The 24,270-nt window shown below is 48.5% G+C and overlaps 1 protein-coding gene across 2 annotated transcripts in view; it reads right to left on the bottom strand.

The window, feature by feature from the left end:
• Window positions 1-4,032: 4,032 nt before the first annotated feature.
• The window catches only part of LOC120943027 (eukaryotic translation initiation factor 3 subunit C), a 28,569-nt gene continuing 8,331 nt past the window's right edge, over window positions 4,033-24,270 (bottom strand). Inside the window, exons 7-21 of one of the 2 annotated variants that reach the window (XM_040356079.1) lie at window positions 22,947-23,056; window positions 22,518-22,642; window positions 20,917-21,082; window positions 20,728-20,831; window positions 19,516-19,657; window positions 19,264-19,389; window positions 18,235-18,328; window positions 17,495-17,682; window positions 14,705-14,929; window positions 12,765-13,128; window positions 10,348-10,507; window positions 10,195-10,260; window positions 9,985-10,072; window positions 8,189-8,354; window positions 4,033-4,232 (exon numbers count right to left, since the gene is read on the bottom strand). In XM_040356079.1, the coding sequence (XP_040212013.1) occupies window positions 4,147-4,232; window positions 8,189-8,354; window positions 9,985-10,072; window positions 10,195-10,260; window positions 10,348-10,507; window positions 12,765-13,128; window positions 14,705-14,929; window positions 17,495-17,682; window positions 18,235-18,328; window positions 19,264-19,389; window positions 19,516-19,657; window positions 20,728-20,831; window positions 20,917-21,082; window positions 22,518-22,642; window positions 22,947-23,056 (2,210 nt within the window). In that variant the 3' untranslated portion in view covers window positions 4,033-4,146. Of the gene's footprint in view, window positions 4,233-8,176; window positions 8,355-9,984; window positions 10,073-10,194; window positions 10,261-10,347; window positions 10,508-12,764; window positions 13,129-14,704; window positions 14,930-17,494; window positions 17,683-18,234; window positions 18,329-19,263; window positions 19,390-19,515; window positions 19,658-20,727; window positions 20,832-20,916; window positions 21,083-22,517; window positions 22,643-22,946; window positions 23,057-24,270 lie in introns of both variants that reach the window. The other variant, XM_040356078.1, reaches the window with a different exon arrangement.

Raw genomic sequence — 24,270 nt, forward strand, 5'->3', positions numbered from 1 at the left:
GCCCTTTGCTAGCCTATATGCGGCCCTTGGGGCAATATTCCTCCAACTGATATGAGGCACTATTCCTCCCACTGATACCAACAAGGGGGCACTATTTCTTCTACTAATATCAATGATGGGATACCATTCCTCCTACTGATAGGGTCCCTACTCCTCCTCCTACTGACCATCAACCCTGAGGCCACATTTACTCTCATTGGAGCTAGGTCCAGGACATTTTCTGCCCCCCGCTGGCCACAATCTGGCCCTCCTAAAGTCTGAATGACAATAAAGTGGCCCTTTGTTTGAAAAGTTTGGAGATCCCTGAACTATATAGATCAGACCAAAATGAGGGACACATGAGGGGGACAGAGGGACATTGCTCCAAATCAGGGACAGTTGGGAGCTATGCCAATGTGTGAATGACACCCATTTGAGATAACATTCATCTAAAATCGCAGTGTGATTTTGCCACAATTGTAGCGTGAAGAATCGCATTAACCCACATTGTGTGAAGCATGTCACCCAGAAGTAGCTCCTGAACTTTTCTTTTTTGGGGTGACATGCTTCGCGTGATGCGGGTTCCTGCGATAAGACTCGTACTGCAATTTTAGGTGTCATTCAGATGAACGGCATCTCAAATCTGAGTCCGGCGATTTGTCATTCACACATCGGCGCTTTGAAATCGCGGGCAGAATCGCAGCAAATCTGCCCGCGATTCAAAGACGCTGACATGTGAATGCAGTCTCAGTCCTGATGCAAAGTGGGCTGGCTCTTGGGAGGAGTTATGTAAATATCAACATGCCTTGATAGATCGATATCAGTCTGGAGGAGAAGGCATTCCTAGGCTGGCTGTACTTGCATGCAGACTGCTTTAAATGCACATATGATGCTGAACCTCCATGATTTAATGAACTGAAATCCAATGAATGAAAGGGGCTGCCATGGACAGTCAGGCTGGAGAGGAAAGTGATAGATGATGCTGGACTTGCTGCAGTTTCTAATGCGTATGGTGAGAAGCTCACAGTGTGCAGTGAAATCAGAGGAAGCCATCTCAGTCTAGGAGAGGAGCCGTTACATGTGTGCAAGACCGAGGATGCGCTTCCCGGCATCCAATTCGCATAGCAGGAGAAGATGACTGGCTCTTTATGGAGCCGGTTCACATATTTCGGGGCGGATGCGGAGCGCACTGCACAGAAACGCTGTGCATCTTTGGCTCCGTTCCAGGGCGCAATTCAGGCAAAGATTCACCCCTGTACTGGAGAACAGCGTTCCTTTGCGATCCGCAGCCAGATCCAGTGTGAACCGAGCCTCAAGGGAAGGTTGGATGACAGATTTAAACAAGGGGAATCCCCTCTCTGTATGGGAAGCTCCTTCAATAAAAGGAAATTGTAAAACAGAACTTAAATCAGCAAACAGGAATTTCAACTGTTATTTAAAGGGGGATTCCACCTGCAATTTTTTATTTTTTTTAAAAGTCAGCTGTTTTCAAATGGAGGTTTCTAAGGTATCAAGTGCACCAGATTCAAATCCCACGGATGTAGTGGTGGTCGAACTGGAGAAGCCACGTGTCAAAACCCTTGCACAAACGTACCCACCAGTGAATGGGCCGCCAAGGATTGTTGAAAGAAAACAGCCAAGGCTGAAATCTGCCGCTTAATGCAAGTTTCCGATCCACTCCACACTGTAAAAACAGCAAGATCCTGGAGACCGATTATACCCGTGGACTCCACCCAATCTCCTCACACATAGAGATGTAAGCCTTCCACGTGCGATGGTAAATCTTCTGAGAAGATGACTTAAGTGCTCTCAGCATGGTGGAAATGACCGAATCCGACAGGCCTCGGTCCCTTAACACCTGACTCAACAGCCATGTCGTTAAAGCCAGCGACTGTAAATCAGGATGAAGTTTAGGACCTTGCGACAGAAGGTCCTCGCACATCAGCAGTCGCCAAGCGACATCCACCACCAGGCACACTAGGTCGGCGTACCAGGGACACCGAGGCCAATCTGGGGCAATTAGAATCACTGAAATACCCTCGATCTCCACTCTGCGGAGCAGACGAGGGAGAAGTTTAAGTGTGGGGGGGGCATACATTAGCCGATACTGTCCCCCTGGGCCCACCAACCTACTACCAATTGGTAGTAGGGACTGATACCTCAGTAGATGCCCCAGGTCGCACCCTCCAGCTTGAGGGTCTCCCACACTGCAGTGATAAGTGCTCCAACAAGCGCCTTCTCCTGCGCTGACTCGGACACAGAGTCCTCCTCACTGTCCGAATGGTCCTGGTCCGCATTGTCTGACACTTCAGAACAGGGGTCCTGTTTCAAAGCCAGGCCCGAGTCAAAGCTTTTACCCCCCTTACACCACCTCCACCTAGCAACAAATGACTCCAGGACCACCAACAACTCATCCATTGGTACCGCAGGGGCACCGGTTGCTATCACCGGAATGTCTGGGGAAGAAGCGCCAACTTCTGACCCGCTCACCTGACCGCCACTCAGGGACTAAGTCAAGGTACAAAAGGCCCACCTCTCCTAGCTACCACAGACCAAGGAGTATACCCAGAGGACTCACCACCCTGACCGAGGCACTGCCTTTCGCTCTTACACCTGCAGTGTGTGCCTGAGGTTTCTCCGAGGTGATCTGCCGTTCGCGCTGTTCAGAGCGACAAACTAGCGCTAGAGGCCAAAACCAGTGTAAAAAAAAAAAAAAAAAAGATGGCCGCCGGCTACCTCAGGAAAAGAGCCTGAGCTACAAGAAAATGGCCGACCGCTGTATTAGCAATAGAACAGCGTTGCTACAAGAAAAATGGTGCAGAACGATCGTGAGGTAAAAATAAAGGCCGACAAAACACTGGTCCCCAAAAACAGACCACCCCCCCAGAGCAGACCTGGACTTGGAGCCCCCCTGGTGAGGTACACAGCAGGCCCAGCAAAGCATGGGGAGGAGGGATGGAGGAAAGGGAGGCTAGATACCCCCCTAATCGACCACCGCAGGAATGCCCAGCTAACCCATCCTGCCAAGACAGGAGGAACTTTACTTACCCGTCCTATGAGGACTTCTGGACGCATTCCCGACAGACCCATCTCCGAGCAGTACGGAGTGGCTGTCGGCCACGGCCCACTGACTGGACAGCAGTAGCCCAGACATTTTTGGGCCTCGGAGCATATAGCTCACCGGCCACCCCTGGAGCAAACGGGGTATGTCGTGGCCGACACAGCACGTAGCCAAGGCCTGCTCACGCTCGATGGCCGGACTGGGGAGAATACAAGGATCTATATTATCCAGCCTGTCACTCAGCCGGCAGTTGATAGATCTCAGGATCAAAAAGTAAAAAAAAAAAAATTCTCCAGGACCATGGGCCCTTAGGGAGCCAGGTCCTTCTACACTAGGCAGAAAAAAACTGAGCTGCTGAGTGCAGGGTGAGAGGGTTGCGACCAGAGGGACCGCCCACTGGGCGGGACTGTTAAGCTTTGGTATAATTACATGTTTTTACATACCCAACATGTCTGCCTAGTCCTCTCCTAATAGACGGGAACATTACCCTACTGTCAAGATTTAAGGAAGCCGTGTCCGTCCATGGACGAAAGAGAAAAGCCTACTTTTGTGAGGCTGCATATATGCGTTACGTCGGCATGAAGGGGTTAAAGTGATTGTAAATCTTTTTTTTTTTGCAAATAACAGACATACTTATCTGCTCTGTGTAATGGTTTTGCACAAAGCAGCCCCGATCCTCCTCTTCTCAGATTCCACACCAGCGCTCTTGGCTCTTCCTCCTTGCTGAGCGACCACCATAACTAGCCATTTGCTATGAGAGCTCTCATGTGGGTTTGCTCTATTGATAAACAGAGCGTGGCTTGGCCTCACCCTAACCTCCTAGGGGGGTTTGCAGTTTCTGACCGTCCTCTCAAGCATTACATATATTAAACATTATGGTGATATCAGGGGCTGCATTTAAGGCCCCCTAATTCATATCACCAACAAGACATCAAATCTTTCAGGAGACCGCGAATGTTTCAGGGATTTCACACTCAGATGAAGTACAAGGATTTTAATTCACAGCAATAACTTTATTATATATAAGAGAAGGGATGAAAAATGTGGGCAGCAGAGGCCAACACGGAAATCTATAAAAGCTGGGAATGACGATGGAGGAGAGGAGATCAATAGTTGCTCTGGTTGGGTTGGTCTCTCCTGTATCCTCTCCTCTGGTAGCCGCCCTCCTTCCGTTGGTAAGAATCTTTTTGGTCTGAAAATTCACAAATAAAATTAAAATTAGACACATTCAAAGCCAGAAGAGGTCATATTCACCACAAATTTTAGTTTTGTTTGCTCATAATGAGACTAGAGCAGTGTTCTTCAAACTGCGGCCCGGGGCTGGCCCTTTGCTTGCTTTTATCTGGCCCTTATGGTATTATTACTCACACCATCTACAACAGTGAGGAAAAGTTCCTCCCACTGACACCAATGATGGGTCACTATTCCTCCCACCGACACCAACGAGTCACTATTCCTCCCACCGACACCAACGATGGGGCACTATTCCTCCCACCGACACCAACGAGTCACTATTCCTCCCACCGACGAGTCACTATTCCTCCCACCGACACCAACGAGTCACTATTCCTCCCACCGACACCAACGAGTCACTATTCCTCCCACCGACACCAACGAGTCACTATTCCTCCCACCGACACCAACGAGTCACTATTCCTCCCACCGACACCAACGAGTCACTATTCCTCCCACCGACACCAACGAGTCACTATTCCTCCCACCGACACCAACGAGTCACTATTCCTCCCACCGACACCAACGAGTCACTATTCCTCCCACCGACACCAACGAGTCACTATTCCTCCCACCGACACCAACGAGTCACTATTCCTCCCACCGACACCAACGAGTCACTATTCCTCCCACCGACACCAACGAGTCACTATTCCTCCCACCGACACCAACGAGTCACTATTCCTCCCACCGACACCAACGAGTCACTATTCCTCCCACCGACACCGAGTCACTATTCCTCCCACCGACACCAACGAGTCACTATTCCTCCCACCGACACCAACGAGTCACTATTCCTCCCACTGACACCACCGAGTCACTATTCCTCCCACTGACACCACCGAGTCACTATGCCTCCCACTGACACCACCGAGTCACTATGCCTCCCACTGACACCAATGATGGGGCACTATTCCTCCCACTGACACCAACGAGTTACTATTCCTCCCACTGACACCAATGATGGGGCACTATTCCTCCCACTGACACCAACGATGGGGCACCATTCCTCCCACTGACACCGAGTCACTATTCCTCCCACTGACACAGAGTCACTATGCCTCCCACTGACACCAACGAGTCACTATGCCTCCCACTGACACCAACGATGGGGCATTATTTACTCTCACTGATGCCAGGACATATTCTACTCCCACTGGCCACAGTCCGGCCCACCTAAAAACTTTAAAGGACACCAAAAGTTTGATGACTCCCAGACTAGAGGGATTTTCCAAAAACCTTCAGCTGCCTCGTGTGAGTCTGGACTTCTGAACTCATTATATAGCAATGAGAGATGTGACCACCTCTCATTGCTATATACTGCATGTCCCATGTTGTCATTTATACACAGGATACCCAATATGGTATCCCAAGACACTGTTAATGCTGCCCGTAGTCTGCATTTCATCCGCTCAATTTCCAGGCGAGTGCGTTTAAAATCACACCCACTTCATGGGTTGGTCCCGCCCAGACTCTTATGCCAGACAAATATGCTTGGACCACTCCTCACAGAGGAACAAAAAAAAAAAGGGCAAAAAAAGAAAAATAGCCCAAAGAAAAATAAGAAAAACACACAAAAAAAACAAAAAACAAAAAGGAGAGGAGAAAAAAAAAAGGCAAAAAAAAAAGGAGGAGAAAAGGGGGGGGGGGGGGGAGAAAAAAGAAAAGAAAAAGGGAGGAACAAATAAAAAAAGCTCAAAAAGGGAGGTAATGCAGCCACTACATCTAAGAATTACCGAATTTATCGGCGTATAACACGCACCCTAACTTTAAGAGGCAAGTTTAAGGAAAAAACTAGTTTACCCTCTATTTTCAGGGTAAAAAAGTGAGTGTTATACGCCAATAAATACAGTATATAGAACATATTTTGTTCTTGGAGTTAGATATAGTACGTGAGCAGAATAAAAGGTGATAAACCAATAGCCAAAAAAACAAAAAGAAAACAATATGAAGAAAAATGAAGACGAGGATGAGAAAGCACTTAAAGTGGACCCTTCGCTGACCCCCAGGAGACTGCTGTGTAGAAATTAAAATTTAGCTTTTCATGTGGAATGTTAGAATTTTTCTTTTTTGCTCATCTGTCACGATAAAACAAGGACTGCCATTCCAGGGATTCTGAGCATGCTGGTTGCTTGGCTGTAATGCGGTGTTACTGGTTTCATTACCAGAATACCATTCTGAGGTCCCGATCCGCCTACATGTTTCAGGTCACAGAGTATGGAAGGAAGAGAGCCAGTATGACAGTCAGGCCGGGTTCACATATATGGGAATCGGATGAGGGTTTCCTTGCATCCAATTCGCATGACAGGTAAGTGTTCAACACAGCTCTGGGGTGGATTGCAGAGGTGTCCTGTTCGTGTTTGGGACCGGTTCAGGTGCGAATTCAGACAATAATTTAGACCTGAATCACACCTGAACTGCTGAACAGACACACAGCGGACGCGAGGCAGCCGCCGCACATATGTGAATCCAAACTTAGGGATCCAGTATCATCAGGACAGATCAGCTGCCTCTATGAGTGTCCATTGTATGAACGGGGTGAGAACTGGGAGTGAATCCCTTTTATCAGGTTTTAGGCTAAGTTCACATTGGTGCGTTGCGGGAACCCTGAGAATCCAGTGCAGGCCCCTGCATGGCACCCAACTGCCATGTGCCAACTGCTGGGAGTGTCAGTAGAAAAGTTAAAAGCGGAGTTCCGCCTAAAAAAATAAATAAATTCAGCAGCTACAAATACTGCAGCTGCTGACTTCTAAAATAAGGACACTTGGCACCCGTGATGTCGGCGCCTGAAGCCGACCATCGGCTTTGGCATCTTCAGTAAGGGAATCAGGAAGTGAAGCCTTGCGGCCTCACAGCCTAGTTCACCTATTGTGCATGCGCGAGTCACGCTGCGCGTTCTGAGTGGTCCTTGCTATTTTGGGACCTGTGTGTCTCCCAAAAGACAGCGGGGGGCAGGGGGTCTCAAAAGACAGCGGGGGGGGCTGGACATGGCATCGATGGCCGTGGACACTGCGGCGATCTTCTGCCAGAAGTGGGAGCAAAGGTGAAAGGTGGCAAAATGTGACACCGGAGGGAGGGGGAACACAATAAGCGAAATTTCCATTTCTGAGTGGAACTCCGCTCTGACACCCCCAGATCGGTTTGCATATGGCAGTGCGAACGGATAAATCTGACAGCAATCGGATCTCATGGGTGTGAACACCCATGGGATCCGATTCTGGTGAGGATTTAAAAAAAATTCCTATGCAAGTTTGGTCCAAATGCAATGCAAATATAGTCATACAATCTGTAAGGCTGAGTTGGCATCGCACAGACATCACATGTAATTTGCACTGCAGTGTGCATCGCATCCCATGTCGGACAGCGCACCAGTGTGAACCGGCCCTTATTGGCGTCTGTGTTCCCGTTAGGAATATTTAAAGGAGAAATACATCCAAAGCTTGTTTGGCTGGACTTCCCCCGTGGATCAGAGGAGTACAGATCATTCTGCAGTCCTGTGACCCATTTTCACCAGAGCCGGTCCAGGCTTGTGAAGGACCGCAACCTTATGGTGGGCATCCGCCCACATGCCTGGACTGGCACCCGGCTCTGCCTCTCAGTGAGCCGGCCTTCACAGTCAAGCCCTGTAGTGAATGGGGGGGGGGGGGGGGACGACAAACGGCAATAAATACCTAAAACAGATCCTATCCCTTCTCCACTACATACAAAACTGACATTCCCCCTCAGGTGCCTCATTGGTAGGACTACACCACATGAGACAAAAAATCAGCTTAGTCCTACAAATGGACGTCACCGAGTGCGGGTCAAGAGTCCACTTTAAGTGGATGTGGAGGAAAGGGTGGAGGACGGACATTTTACGTGCACTATGGAAGAAGATGAAGATGCAGGATCCTAAGAACATACCGCCTTCCTTACCGCGATTGAAGTATCCACCATAACTGCCCTGCTTATGGTCAAAGATGCGCTCATTGTTCTCCACCAGGTTGCCTAGTTTCTCGGCCAGTTGCAGGGCAGTGTTCTGCAGAGAGCTGGGCTCCGTCCCGTGCATCACCACCGTCTGGGTGGGCTGATCCAGGGACGCCTGTGGGGAGAAAAAAAGAAAAACAGAAGGTGGGGATTAATGACTATCTCTTTAGGTAATATTCTTTTATTAAGTCCTGCTAGCCGCATCTTTGGAGCGGTGTGTGTTTACCACTCCTCCCCATTAAAAGCAATGGGACACCGACCGGCAATGCGCCTCTACAGAGGTACATTGCCGGCGGTATTAACCCTTTTCCGGCTGCTAGCAGGGGTAAAACCGCCCCACCAGCGGCCGAATACCGCTGCAAAATTAGTGGTAAAACGCCGCTAAAAATAGCGGAGCTTTACCGCCACTGCCCCAGTGTGAAAGGGGCCTTAGAGCAGGGTTTGACAAATTTGCTTGGAATCTAGGAGCCAGCTAAAAAAGTTAGGAGCCAGAAAACACGCCCCGTCCTGCGAACACAGCCCCCGCATATGTAAACGGTGTTCAAACCACACATGTGAGGTATCGCCGAGATCGTTAGAGCGAGAGCAATAATTCTAGCCCTAGACCTCCTCAAACTCAAAACATGCAACCTGTAGAATTTTTTAAACGTCGCCTGTGGAGATTTTAAAGAGTAAAAGTTTGTCGCCATTCCACGAGCGGACGCAATTTTGAAGCGCGACATGTTGGGTATCAATTTACTTGGCGTAACATTATCTTATTTTTATTTTTTTAATTGGGCTAACTTTACTGTTGTCTTATTTTTTAATTAAAACAAAATGCATTTTTTCCCCAAAAAAGTGCACTTGTAAGACCGTTGCACAAATACGGCGTGACAGAAAGTATTGCAACGACCGACCATTTTATTCTCTAGGGCATGGGTGCTCAACCTGTGGCTCTCCAGCTGTTGCAAAACTACAATTCCCATAATGCCTCAGCCTTTGGGAGACATGCTTGTACCTGTCAGCGGCTTGCAATGCCTCATGGGAATTGTAGTTCCGCAACAGCTGGAGAGCCACAGGTTGAGCACCCATGCTCTAGGGTGTTAGAATAAAAAATATATATAAATGTTTGGGGGTTCCAATTAGAGGGAAGCAGTGAAAAACACATTCGAACTGCTGTTTTGCTACTTGTAATGTAACTACTTGTAATGCCAACGGCCACCACAAGATGACGCCAGATCACAGAAGGAAGCTTAGGCCTGCAGAAGGACGGTAATTGAGGCCACGGCTTTGTGGCCTTCTGCAGGCCTATGCTTCCTTCTGTGAAGGCCGCAAAGCTGCGGCCTCAATTACTGGCAGGTGCGGGCCCACCGCGATCGCGCCGGCTGGTAATTGAGTCCGCGGCATTGCGGCCTTCTGCAGGCCTAAGTTTCCCTGGGCGCCAGATCACAATTTGTCGCAATTGCGATCGGACGCCCGGATTTTGTCGAGCCCTGCCTTAGAGAAATATTATGTGTATCGTCCTTTACAGTAGTGGTCATCAACCCTGTCCTCAGGACCCACTAACAGGCCAGGTTTGCAAGATAACTGAAATACATCACAGGTGATCTCATTTGCTGCTCAGTGATTGCAGTATTCTAGTCGGTATCTCCCCCAAGGTAATGCATAAAACCTGGCCTGTTGGGCCCTGAGGACAGGGTTGATGACCTCTGCTTTACAGGACAACGGACATAGAAAACGGTGATGACATCACATGTGAGACTCACCATCAGTTCCTCATTGATGATCATCTTGCTGATAATACTGTGTACTGTGGGGATCTCCAGCTGAAACATGTCTCCCAATATTCCCATCCTGGAAGAGAAGAGACACAGGAAGTAAAGGAAAAAGTCAGAAAGGGTTCACAAACACAGACTTCTCCAACACGTAATCTGTAGCACACATTAAAGCATGACAGCCACATAGGGGACTCAGACCTGATAGCATCATAGACACTGCTGTAGGTGAAGAGGTAAGTCCTTAGAGATTCCTCCTGGATCTTCCTGAGGATGAAAGAAGACAAGGTGGTGACAATGTGACCTTATTACAGGCAGGGCTAGGATCTCTCAAGAACAGGCGGGACTTCCTACCTGATCAGCAGGTTCCGCACGCGGTCTGCCTCCGGGAACAAGTCCCACACCTTCCCGTTCATCTTCTCGTTAATGATGAAGTTCCTGCAGGTCTTCCAGTCTCCCATCTTCATGGCCTTTGAAGCAGCGACCACGTGTTCCCTCATACTCTCCGGGGGACCTGAGGGATGGAGGAGGACACGGTGATTAGACCACAAGTCACAACATAATACAACTTAAGGAATCGCATTGATCTCATCCAAAAGAAAGATTGTTCAGATTTTGGAGGATGGAGAGTTACTACATCCGAAATATTTTGCATCTCTCAGAATCCAATAGGAAAAACCTCTTTCAGAGTTGCCAATTACACGGTTCAACTCTCCTGTAGAATTTATATTACACTCCAAAAAGAAAAAAATTGCATTCTATGTATTAAGGTGAAAACCCTTCTGTGCTGCACCTGCCCCCCTTTTTCTTACCTGGACCCGGTCATTCCAGCGATGAGCATGAGTCCAGCAACTCCAGCCGCGGTCTCGGGTTCTCATCCAAAAAATAGCAGCAGGAGCCACTGGCTCCTGCTGCGGTCAATCAACTTCAGTGACACGGGCACAGGGCCGAGTCCTGTCTGTCAATGGAGGCAGCAGCGGGAGCGCGCCCACACGGGTGCCCCCCATGGAATGCAGCTATCCGTTGGGGTACTCACCGAAGAGGAGGAGCCAGGAGCGCCACCAGGGGACCCCCAGAAAAGGAGGATCGGGCCGCTCTGTGCAAAACCAACTGCACAGAGCAGATAAGTATGACATGTTTGTTATTTTAAAAAAATAAAAAAAACCTTTACAAATCACCTTAAGCAAGGTGTGCACACATCCAGGAAGTGCAAGCTCTTGCATAAACAGTAATGGAGGTTGGATTACTAAAACTGGAGAGTGCAAAATCTGGTGCATCTCTGCATAGAAACCAATCGGCTTTCAGGTTTTTATGTCAAAGCTTTAGGTGACACTAAAGGTTCATTTAAAAAAAAAAAAAAAAGTCATGTCATACTTGCCTCCACTGTACAGTTTGTTTTGCGCAGAGTGGCCCCGATCCTTCTCTTCTGGGGTCCCACGGCGGCTCTCGCAGCTCCTCCCCGCAATAGCTAACGCCCTCTGGAAAGGTCTCTCCCGAGGGGGGTTACCTTGCGGGCGTGCTCCTGTGTCACACAGTCGGCGTCCATAGACACTGTATGACTCGGCCCCCCCCCCCCCCCCCCCCCCAGGCGATTGAATGCAGCAGGATCCAATGGCTGCACTGCTATCAATCTATCCAATAAAGAGCCGAGAAGCAGTGGAGAGAACGACGCCGGATCGCGCCCATGGAAATTCGGGGGTTCAGGTAAATAAAACGGGGGCTCGGGAGGGCTGGACAGTGCAAGGTGTTATTTCACCTTAAAGCAGCGTTTCACCCAAAAGTGGAACTTCTGCTTTAAGCACTCCTCGCCCCCCTTACATGCCACATTTGGCGTGTCATTTTTTTTTGGGGGGGGGGGCTTTGGTAGGAGTGGGTACTTCCTGTACCACTTTCCACTTCCGCCCAGGCAACTCTTCCTCTCGCCTTAGGCGGCCCCTCCCTTTAGGCAATCTCCTGTGACATGTGACAATTCCCAGGAGATCGCCTGTCCACTCAGAGCGCAGCGCGACTCGCCTATGTGCAGCGAGTGCCCGGCCGTGAAGTCGAAAGCTGTCACGGGCCGGGTGCCCACAATGTGAATGGAGGCCCCGGCGGAGAGGAGCGACGCTCCAGGTGGCCGCATCGCAGGTAAGCGTCTGTTTATTAAAAGTCGGCAGCCACACCTTTTGTAGCTGCTGACTTTTAATAAACATAAAAAGGCTGGAACTCCCCTTTAATGTATAGGATGCATTAAAGATGAAAAAACACGAAGGTTTACAACCCCTTTAATTGAACAAGTTGAAACCCATTGGCTCCCATGCACAGCCGCACCAGATTTTGCACTCTGCAGTTTTAGTAAATCAACCCCTATGTGTTGTCAATCTGTGGGTGGATCTTGGCTTGTCATCAATGATGGAGCCATCGCCAAGGGCAAGATCTAGGAAGAGTGTTGTCAGCCTATCAAAATGAAGGGAATACCCAATGGTTCTATACTGGCAGGATCAGCAAGTATTTACAAAATGTTCACAGGGTATTATGAAAAACTGAGAGACTGGTCTTGCTGGGAATGGTGGAATAGATCACACATGCGATTTTACAGTGTGACCACAGATCTCCTTTAGGTGTGGAAAACTAGGAGTGAAAGATGGTGGAACATCCAAATCGTTGAGGTGGGTGAGAGTTACAGAGATACAAGAATCCAGCAGACTCAACTACAAATTAGATATCACTTTTGGGTAGACAAACATATATAAATATATCCTGGAAACCCCAATTTCCCACCATAGACTTACCAAGCAGCGGCTGCCTCTCTCCCACACGCAGCTGATGGTGGAACTGCTTGCTGATCATCCTCCGCCGTGCATCGAACTCATGGGCTGCCATGTAAGGGATCTCCAGCAGCATAGCGGACACCAGGTAGACGCACTCCAGCAGCTCCAGGTTGATGTGCATGTGGAAGGGGATCTGCCTGCGTTTCTCTATCTTCTCCGTTTCCTGGTTCCTCTCCTGCATGGTCCTCATCAGCAGACCTTGTCCCAGCAATTCCTTGGCTCTCCCGCTAGACTGGATGTCCAGGAGCGCGTTGTGTGCATCGCGGATCATGCCTTGTCGGAAGGCGCAAATACCCAACTGCACCATGGTCCTGTTGTACAGGATCTGGAAATGACAAAAGTAATCTGGTCACAACATGAAACCAATAAAAATTGTTTAAAAGCACAGAGGACAACTATATTGGACCCACGCTAGGTGATTAGGTGAAGAAATAACCAGATGAACGTCTAAGACCCACACCACCATGAAGAAAAGCCAATCTGGGGCAAAATGGGGCCAGTTCCGTAGCAACAACCTTACCCATGCCTCACAGAGCATTCAAGAAAACTCCAATATTCAAATAAGGGGTCAAAAGAGGAAAGGGAGGGTAGAAAATACCCGACCCCAGCCAGGCAACTTCCTCTGGGGCCCCCTTCAACCCAGGACTCACCAGCCTGCTGGGGGATAGTGGGGGGATCTCCAATGCTTACAGTTGGCCCCTCGTGTTAAAGACCAACAAGCCAGGGGCTGGACTGGTCTGTGTGCAGGTAGACAGGAAATACAAGAACGCAAGCAGCTAGTCCTGTTTCCTGCAGTGGGGGACCTGAGCCATCTTTTACATCCACCATCCTGGAGGATCTCTTTATAAATGCGTTTCCAAATGCGAGCTGGAATTAGGCTTGTAATAGGTGTGGCTGCTCTGTAAACTGATGGGGGGGCAGTAATCGGGTTTACCGGAAGGAGCATGTTTCAGCTCGACGTGACCAGTGGGGTGCCATTACCTGTCAATAGAAAAAACAGGCAATATGGTGCCATAGTAACATTGTACTACTCTGGGCAAGTGATCAGGAGTTTTATTTTTTACACATTAGGATTGCTTATAGCAATTCATTTCATTGCTATAAGCAAACATTTTACTCTATGAAATCTATTCAGTTTTCGTTGTGGTTAGCCACAACCAATCGCATGGTAAGATGGGCTGCAATTGTCCCTGTCTGTACCATGTGATCACTGTGCCCAATCACAGCTAGCAACACAATTGTACACAATGGATGGCATGAAAGGAAGCCATCCATTGTTTACAATTGTTATGTGATCTGCTGCGATTAATCACAGTGATCACATGGTACCAGCAGCAAACCAGTACACTGATCCATTGGACACAGCCAGTGACAGATTGCATCACATGACATCGCCCGGTAGGAACTGGTTAGCATTTACAAATATTCCTACTACCCTAGCACAGTGGTCATCAACCCTGTCCTCAGGGCCCACCAACAGGCCAGGTTTTATGCATTACCTTGGGGAGATGCAGACTAGAATACTGCAATCACTGAGCAGCAAATGATATCACCTGTGATGCATTTCAGTTATCTTGCAAACCTGGCCTGTTAGTGGGCCCTGTGCACAGGGTTGATGACCACTACCTTAGCAGATCTTCACTTTCTGAGTTGAGGTCCACCTTAACCAACCATTGAAAGTTCCTACGGGTGTATCAGTTTGGCTTTATATCACTTTATAAGACGGAGACCCAAAGTACTTCCCACTCGCCAACATTAGCAGCAGCTGCAAGCCAAGTGATGTACCTATACATTGCGGCCTTTCTTCCAGGTTCGACCTGTGCTGTGATTGGACACAGTACAAGTTTGGCAGCCGATTTCAGCCAATGATTTTGGCTGAAGTCCGCTGATCGGCTCTTTACCTGCACTGGAGGGTCAGCATGTTGGATGTTGTCCTGCAGGTGGGACATGAGCATGAGGTCTCTGGCCTGGAACCAGCGGTTGTGGAGGGCATGGTGGTAGATGTGGCACAGGATGGCACAGGTTCGAATTCTGTCTGTCCTGTCCTTGGCGTAGATGTATTTGCAGAGCCTGTCCATGAGGACTGCGCTGTCCTCAGCTTCGTTCTCAGCCTGGTCCTGTTCTGACTGCAAAAGGAATCAAAAATCAATATAAATACCTCAGAATGAGAGATCCAGGTTACTTATCATTCACAGAAATCAACCCGTCCTCGCTGGCTACAGGGAAACATCAACCTAATCCTCGCAGCCGGACTACTTTTTAAACTTTAATTGGCTGTCATCATTGCCAGTCATGATCATTTTCGTTTAGCAAATTAAATAAACGCTGTTGATTTTTTTCAAATAGAGAAACAGAAAAAGATGAAAGTAGATCTGTAAGCAATATACAAGTTTACAGGCAAAGGAAGTTTGCATGACAATACCTCAGACCAAGCCTAAAGCTGAAGTTCAGGTACGCATGATTTCGCATAGTTTCATTGGTCCAGCTTGCATCAATGTCAGTATGCAAAGGTCATACACCTGGTAGATCCTCCTGCAATCTGGAAATTACTGAAGGCACCACTACTACAGTGATTGCGGCTAGCTTCTGGGTCTGGTGCCAAACTGCTGCCCTGTTGCTTAGAGAACACAAAAAGTAGCGAACCCAGCAGAGGTGCCAATAAGAAAACACTTTGCATTCTCTCAACAAATGCAAAGCGTTCACCGATTGGACAAGGTGGAGACTGACGTCTCCGCCCTGCCTCTCCATCATAACCATGCATATCTAATCTTCAGCTTTAAAATCCTGTTTTCCTCAAAACCATATCTCTAGAAAGAAGAAGGGAAGAAAAAAAAACAGAAAGAAGAAGAGAGACGAGCCAGACAGACAGATTGTTTTTGTATGGCTACAGAAATTTGAAGAGAAGAGACGAGAGAGAAGGAGAGAGACGAGAGAGAAGGAGAGAGACAGAAGGAGAGAGACAGAAGGAGAGAGACAGAAGGAGAGAGACAGAAGGAGAGAGACAGAAGGAGAGAGACAGAAGGAGAGAGACAGAAGGAGAGAGACAGAAGGAGAGAGACAGAAGGAGAGAGACAGAAGGAGAGAGAAAGAAGGAGAGAGACGAGAAAGAAGGAGAGAGACAGAGAGACGAGAGAGAAGGAGAGAGACAGAAGGAGAGAGACAGAAGGAGAGAGACAGAAGGAGAGAGACAGAAGGAGAGAGACAGAAGGAGAGAGACAGAAGGAGAGAGACAGAAGGAGAGAGACAGAAGGAGAGAGACAGAAGGAGAGAGAAAGAAGGAGAGAGACGAGAAAGAAGGAGAGAGACAGAGAGACGAGAGAGAAGGAGAGAGACGAGAGAGAAGGAGAGAGACGAGAGAGAAGGAGAGAGACGAGAGAGAAGGAGAGAGACGAGAGAGAAGGAGAGAGACGGAGAGAGAAGGAGAGAAGGAGAGAGAAGGAGAGAGACAGAAGGAGAGAGACAGAAGGAGAGAGAAAGAAGGAGAGAGACGAGAAAGAAGGAGAGAGACAGAGAGACGAGAGAGAAGGAGAGAGACGAGAGAGAAGGAGAGAGACGAGAGAGAAGGAGAGAGACGAGAGAGAAGGAGAGAGACGAGAGAGAAGGAGAGAGACGAGAGAGAAGGAGAGAGACGGAGAGAGAAGGAGAGAAGGAGAGAGAAGGAGAGAGACAGAAGGAGAGAGACAGAAGGAGAGAGACAGAAGGAGAGAGAAAGAAGGAGAGAGACGAGAGAGAAGGAGAGAGACAGAGAGACGAGAGAGAAGGAGAGAGACGAGAGAGAAGGAGAGAGACGAGAGAGAAGGAGAGAGACGAGAGAGAAGGAGAGAGACGAGAGAGAAGGAGAGAGACGGAGAGAGAAGGAGAGAAGGAGAGAGAAGGAGAGAAGGAGAGAGAAGGAGAGAGACAGAAGGAGAGAGACAGAAGGAGAGAGAAAGAAGGAGAGAGAAAGAAGGAGAGAGACGAGAAAGAAGGAGAGAGACAGAGAGACGAGAGAGAAGGAGAGAGACGAGAGAGAAGGAGAGAGACGAGAGAGAAGGAGAGAGAGAGAAGGAGAGAGACGAGAGAGAAGGAGAGAGACGAGAGAGAAGGAGAGAGACGAGAGAGAAGGAGAGAGACGAGAGAGAAGGAGAGAGACGAGAGAGAAGGAGAGAGACGAGAGAGAAGGAGAGAGACGAGAGAGAAGGAGAGAGACGAGAGAGAAGGAGAGAGACGAGAGAGAAGGAGAGAGACGAGAGAGAAGGAGAGAGACGAGAGAGAAGGAGAGAGACGAGAGAGACGAGAGAGAAGGAGAGAGACGAGAGAGACGAGAGAGAAGGAGAGAGAAGGAGAGAGAAGGAGAGAGACGAGAGAGAAGGAGAGAGACGAGAGAGAAGGAGAGAGACGAGAGAGACAAGATTTTTTTTGTATGGCTACAGAAATTTGAAGAGGAGAAGAGATGGAGAAAAAAGAGAAGAGAGAAAGAAGAGATTTTTTTTTGTATGGCTAAAGAAATTTCAAATCATGTGACCTCCTCTGGCTGTAGACATGGGCTGTAGCAGAGGGTGATCTCGCCCTACATGTCACCACCCACATATAAGCCATGTAATAGTGTTGGAACTATATTTCCCATGCTCTGTAGTACAGATTATCATCATAAAAGAAGGTATTGCTGGTCCTGCTGGGTGAGATGAAGGAAGTTATATAGAAAACATCACCTTAGACTCCTGCTCGGTGCTGAGCAATTTCTGATGAGCCTTGTAGTCGAATTTGTAGTAAGTGTGCATGATCCTCCGGAGATACACCCGGCAGATCTCATCGGTGTTGCCCTTCTCCTGCAGATATTTCTGAACGCGCTCGATCACCTCGCACACACGCGCTTCGTCTTTCAGATTGTCCACATACTCTGAAGATAAACAAAACCATGAGATGAAGCCCAAAATTCCCAACAAGGCAGAACTCACAGGCAGGCTAGTCTCCTGACAAAATGAACAAAACAGACTCGAGCAACCAAAAGGGTCCCCCTCAAGCACCATCACATTGAATACTGCTGCCTGATAAGATTTGTGTTTGTCTTATCTAATTTTACACAACTGTCACACGGTACAGCCCCGCCTGTCAGAGCAAAATAAAAGTTCTCTCTCGTTTTCCCCAGCATGTGATCAGATAGAGAAAGGAGAAGCAGAAGACTGACAAGCTCATCTCTCTGCACTCACTCAACATTAGGTCTCTTGTTGGCATAGGAGCGCAACGGCACACCTTCAAAATAGTCCCTGTAATATATATATATATATATATATATATATATATATATATATATATTTTTTTATTACACACACACACACACACACATACATGATTCTGCACTTCCGTCAAGAGGGTGCGCGCAGAAAAAAACCCAACATATTACATATTGTATAAGTGGTAAATGACAGGAGCTGCCATGTGCTCTACATACCTTGTGAATGGGGATCGGTATTTTGCATAATTTTGGTGAATTCTTCATCCATTCTCTCCACCAGAGTGAGGATACAGCCGCGGACACGCAGAGGCTGGAGGGACGACACAGAGATTCTCATCACACTTTATTTGCTACAGCGGCGGTAACCCAATGTAATATTTACACAACTGTAAACTGTGGTAAGACTTTGGAGAAGGCTTTTTTTTCTGTTCCAGCATTACTGTACCTCGGTGTACAAAGCCAGCTCAATAAAGAGACATAGATTGAGGAGTTTGGTGTGGAGGAACTTGTGTGGGATGATTTGGAACGCTGACTGGTAGCCAGATCTTCCCATCCAACATCAGTACATAAAACTCAACACCCCCCCCAATCTCTTGCAAAGTCTTCCCAGAAGAGTGGCGTTTGCTTCATCTACAAAGGGGATCAACTCCCAAGTAACGTACCTGGTACGGCATTGATCTTCAAATGGTTGTACCCGACCACCCCGGTACCTTTTTTTTTTTTTTTGAGCCGGCGGTCGGCTCTCTTGTATTAGCAAATTGGAGTGGCCAACTAGCTCAACTATTAGACCCAAAAATATCAGACATAGATCGGTCTTATCGGCTTCTTTCCTGGCTGCTGGTGGCCAAGTAAACAAAAGGGGCGGAACAAGAAGTGACAAACTACTCGTCACTCCCGGACTCTGGGGTTACAGAGAGGGGAAACGACGTCCGTTCCTCTCTGTACACGTCAGTCATCACCGCCGGCCACATAGCCTTTGCAATGGGACCATAGAGTCCAGAAGAGGCAGCAGCGGGGCTGTGTGTGTGAGACCCCCTTACGCCACCTGCAGAAGTAATCGAGTGGCTAGACATTCGGATCAAGTCTGCATGAAACAGAAATCGCCAGCTGAAAAGAATGATACCGGGATGATGCCTGTATAGGTGCCATCATCATTCCGGTACAACCACGGCAAACCCGAGGACGTCCATGTACGTACCTTGGGCGGCAAGTGGTTAAGTATGACGGAAGCAGCAAAGCCATTACCTGGTCTGAAACGATGAGGTTCTCCGAGTCTTCTGCAATGTTCTCCCCGATGAACATGTCGGGATTAGCAAAGAGGATATCCAGGAGTTCATGAATAGATTCCAGACATTTCTTCCACATATCCGGCTGAGGAGGAAAAGAAGGGGACATGTGATGCTGAGTCACACAAAAAGACCTTAAAACTCCTGAAGAACCCCAAACAACCTTCTCCCATATACTACACTATGATGTCCGGGGGGGGTATTTTCATACCTTCATGTAAGCGGCCAAGTTTGGGTTGTAATCGTACAGAGAGGCCACAATGTTGAACTTTATCTTGACGGTGATCCCTTGGCCGAGGTTGTGTTCGGCGCCGATGGCGGCCAGCATGTGCAGGAGTTCGATCTGAGCCGCCCTGGAGGAAGAGAAGGAACGAGGTGAGAGAATACATAAGCTGAGCAACAAGGAAAACGTAGTCAACAGATGACGGTGCTTTCAAATCTGACCTCCCCTTCAGTCAGCTGTACCGGCTCCTCGCCTGGACTGAAATGGCTTACTCCGATTTCACTGCACACTGTGAGCTTCTCATAAAGTGCATTAGAAGCTGCAGCAAATCAGATGGAGCTCCGCCTCATTTCCTGGCTGGAGGATGTCCAGATTCATCTAGCTCAGGAGTCTTCAAACTGTGGCCCTACAGTTGTTCAGGAACTACAATTCATGCCTAGTCATGTTTTACAATGCCTCATGGGATGTGTAGTTCTACAACAGCCGGAGGGCCATAGTTTGAAGACCCCAAGCTCTTTCCTCCCCACCCTGACTGTCCCTGGCCCACCCCTTTCATTCATTGGATTTCAGTTATTTTGATCATGGAGGCATTATGGGGAGGAATTGTGCCCCATTGCTGGTATTATGGGGAGGAAATGTGCCCCCCATCGTTGGGGGTCATAGGGGGGGAGGAAATGTGCCCCCCCCCCACCCCCACCGTTTGGGGTCATAGGGGGGAGGAAATGTGCCCCCCCATTGTTTGGGGTCATAGGGGGGAGGACATGTGCCCCCCCCATTGTTTGGGGTCATAGGGGGGAGGACATGTGGCCCCCCCATTGTTTGGGGTCATAGGGGGGAGGACATGTGGCCCCCCATCGTTTGGGGTCATAGGGCCCAATTGGGGGGGTCACAGGGGAGGAATTGTGTCCCATTGTTGCGGTTATTGTGCCCCATCTTTAGTGTCAGTGGGAAGAATTGTGCCCCATCTTTGGTGTCAGTGGGAAGGGAAATAATGCCCCATTCTTAGTACCAGTGGATAAAAAACAGTGCCTCAAGGGCTGCATAAAAGCAAGCATGGGGCTGCATTTGCCCCCGGGCCGCAGTTTGGAGACCACTGATCTAGAGGTTTAGGATCAATCCTCCTATAAGGAGTGAAGGTGCCCCATCATGCTGGAAACCCACCATGTCATTACACTGAGCACTGCGGATGCTGCAACTCACCTGTCTGTGCCTTTCTTTCCTCTGGCCTGGAGGATCTCGTTCAGCTTCTTGACCACAAGGTGGGGAGTGATCTCTGTGCCTTTGGCAAACATCTTCGGTTTCTCCTACAGATAAAGGAAACAGATATTAGAAAAACGGCCAGAAGAGAGGAGCGTACAAACCCCCTCCATGCCCCCGGCTGGCACTTACCTTCACCAATGGGGCTCCTCCTTTGACCTTCTCCCACTCTCCTCCACCCGCTTCCTCCTCCTCTTCACCTTCTTCCTCCTCCTTCTTCAGTTTACGGTGCTGCTTCTTCTTCTCTTTCTTCTTCTCTTTGTCTATCGTTTGGCGTTCCCCTTCAAGAGGAGCCGACCTAAAAGAACGGCAGGTGAAAATTATGTATTCCAGAATAAAAGCCGAGATCCACACTGGTAATTCAGCGAAGTTGTTGCAGCTGCCAAGGAGTCTGCCCATCCAGCCCTGAGATTTGTACAGTCCTGACTGGCAGCGCAGGAGACCTTATTCTCTGGTGCAGTACAGGTCTTGTCCCTACCCCAGCCTGTGATTGGTACTGCAGCACAACTTATTGGCTTCCTTTGCCACTTTTCTATAATTATATATGGACCGCCCCACGCAGATATAATGCGGCAGGGCGACCTCCTGCGTGAAAGTCGCATACCTGTGCATGATTTTGTGCACTGGGTCTGGGGAGCACGCACCTCCAGTGACTCGCTCCCGCTGCGATTGGACAAAGCAGAAGCGAATCAGCGGGTCCAGTGGACCCTATGTTCGCCGGCACCCTGCGATCATTCTCAGGAGAGGCAGAACGGTGGTCTGCCTATGTAAACAATGCAGACTGCTGTTCTGTGAGAGGGGGGAAGATGGAGTGCTTGTGTTCCTGCTAAGCAGGAACACTGATCTCTGTCTACCCCCAGTTAACGTAGTAAGACCCCTTTCACACTGAGGAGTTTTTCAGGCGGTACTGCGCTAAAAAGAGCGCTGCTATACCACCTGAAAAACTCCTGCACTGCCTACTCAATGTGAAAGCCCGAGGGGGTCACACTGAGGCGATACACTGGCAGGAGAGAAAAAAAAAAATCTGTCAGCAGCATCTTTGGAGCGGTATGTATACCGCTCCTTCCCATTTAAAACAATGGGAAACCGCGGCAATACCACCTGCAATGCGCCTCTGCAGAGGCGCATTGCGGGCGGTATGAACTCTTTATCGGCCGCTAGCGGGGGTTAATATCGCACCGCTAGCGGCCGAATCCCACAGCAAAGCCGACGGTATAGCGCCGCTATGTTTAACCCCTTCCCTGCCAGTGTCATTAGTACAGTGACTGCATTTTTTTTTTAGCACTGACCACTGTATTAGTGCCACTCGTCCCAAGAAGTATGTCAAAGTGTCAGCTAGTGTCCGATTTGTCACCTGCAATGTCGTAGTCTTGCAAAAAAAAAAAAAAAAAAAAAAAAAGCCGATTGCCGCCATTACTAGTAAAAAAAGAAAATGAATAACTTCCAGAAATATTTTCCCTATTTTGTAGACGCTATAACTTTTGTGCAGACCAATCAATATACGCTTATTGGGATTTTTTTTTTTTAAACATTGTCCTATTATATGAACAATGAGAGCAGTGTACATTCCTGGGCCAATCACAGCACCTGTAGGGTGCCAAATACAGAGACGGTTGTGGCGAGAATGTAAAGAGAGCACAACATGCAGGAGATGCATCAGTAGTTGCCCCGTCGGTATAGCGAGAAGATGCCGGACCCCCCCACAGAACACAACACCCCCGAATATCACTTACTTCTTCAAAAACTTGGAAGCCAGAGAAGTATATTTGCCCTCATCATCCTCAGATTCGGAGTCGGAGTCGTCGGAGTCAGAGCCCCAGTCTTCATCATCAGAGGATTCCTCATCATCTTCAGCCTCCTGTAGAGAAGTTACATTTAGATCACCATACATTTTATTTTTTCCTGTCAATAATCTAATAGAACAGGGATATGCAATTAGCGGACCTCCAGCTGTTGCAGAACTACTAGTCCCATGAGGCATAGCAAGAGTCTGACAGCCACAAGCATGACACCCAGAGGCATGATGGGACTTGTAGTTTTGCAACGGCTGGAGGTCCGCTAATTGCATATCCCTGTAATAGAGTCTCATATGTTCTACAAATTCTGCAGCGCTACAAAAGTAACTGAAAGATGACAGAAATTTCATTGGGACTTCTCCTCACCTCCTTCTTCAAAAATTTGTTTCGGGTTTCTGGCGGTGCAGATTCAATCTTTTTCAGGAACTTGCTGGCGCTCATACCTTCATCCTTCTCATCGTCACTAGAAGACGAAGCTGGGAAAGCAGAAGAAGAAATCAGATTGCATGCATTGCTCCCTGTGTATACAAACCTGACAAAAATGTAATGTATTGTGGATCATCGGTCCTTAACCACTTGCCTCGCGCCCACCATCAAATGACGGCGGTGCGGCTCTCGTTCTGGGTGAACGTCATATGACGGCTCCCAGAACAACCAATCTTACACGCCCCCAGGGGCGGTCAGCGATCGCAGCCGTGCTGTGTTGCTAGGACACGGCGCAACCCCGACCCATGGCTCTTTAACCATGTGATCGGCTGTGCCCAATCACAGCCGGTCACATGTAAACACAGAGATTCCGGTAATCGGTACTCCTCGCCTCGCACTGACAGAGTGTGAGGAGAGCTGATCAGCAGCATCTCCTCAGAGGACATCTGGGGGTGTAATCAGGGTACTGATCAGCAGTGCCCTCATTACAATAAAGCACTGACCAGTGCCAGCAATCAGTACCCATTAGTGATGCCAGTCAGTGCTGGCCATCACTGCTACCCATCTGTGCAGCATATTCGTGCCTCATAAGTGCCGCAAAAAAATTACTTATTTACAAAATTTACAGACAGAAACTAGGAGAAAAATACAAATTTAGATTTTTTTTTTTTTAGGAAAATATAAAAAACCCAGAAGTGATTCAATACCACCAAATAAAAAGCTCTATTTTGAAAATTAGAAAAATTTCACATGGTTACAGCGCAGCACGATCGCGCAATTGTCATTCAAAGTGTGACAGCGCTGAAAGCTGAAAATGGCCTGGGCAGGAAGGGGGTGCAAGTGCCCGGTATTTAAGTAGTTGAAGTGATACTAACATCTCTTTTTTGGTTAAAAATAACAAACATTTTATACTTGCCTGCTCTGTGCAGTTGGTTTTGCAAACAGCAGCCCTGATCCTCCTTTTCTCGGGTCCCTCACTGGCCCCTCCCTCCTGCTGAGTGCCCCTACAGAAAGCAGCTTTCTATGGGGGCACCCGTGCCGCAGCTGTGTATGTCCATTCAGACATGGAACCTCAGATCGACCCTGTCCCCTTCTCCCTCCTCATTGGCTAACTGACTTTGATTGACAGCAGCGGGAACCAATGGCTCTCTCTTCTAAGCTCATGCTTTGATCTGAGCAATGCACCTCTAGCAGTTTGGCTATTATGTGGGTATCCCGCTTTATGCAGCAATTTATCCCCCGATTTCTACCAATATGGGAACCT

This window comes from Rana temporaria, chromosome 6 (assembly GCF_905171775.1).
Source record: "Rana temporaria chromosome 6, aRanTem1.1, whole genome shotgun sequence".
In the NCBI taxonomy this organism is placed as follows: Eukaryota; Metazoa; Chordata; class Amphibia; order Anura; family Ranidae; genus Rana; species Rana temporaria.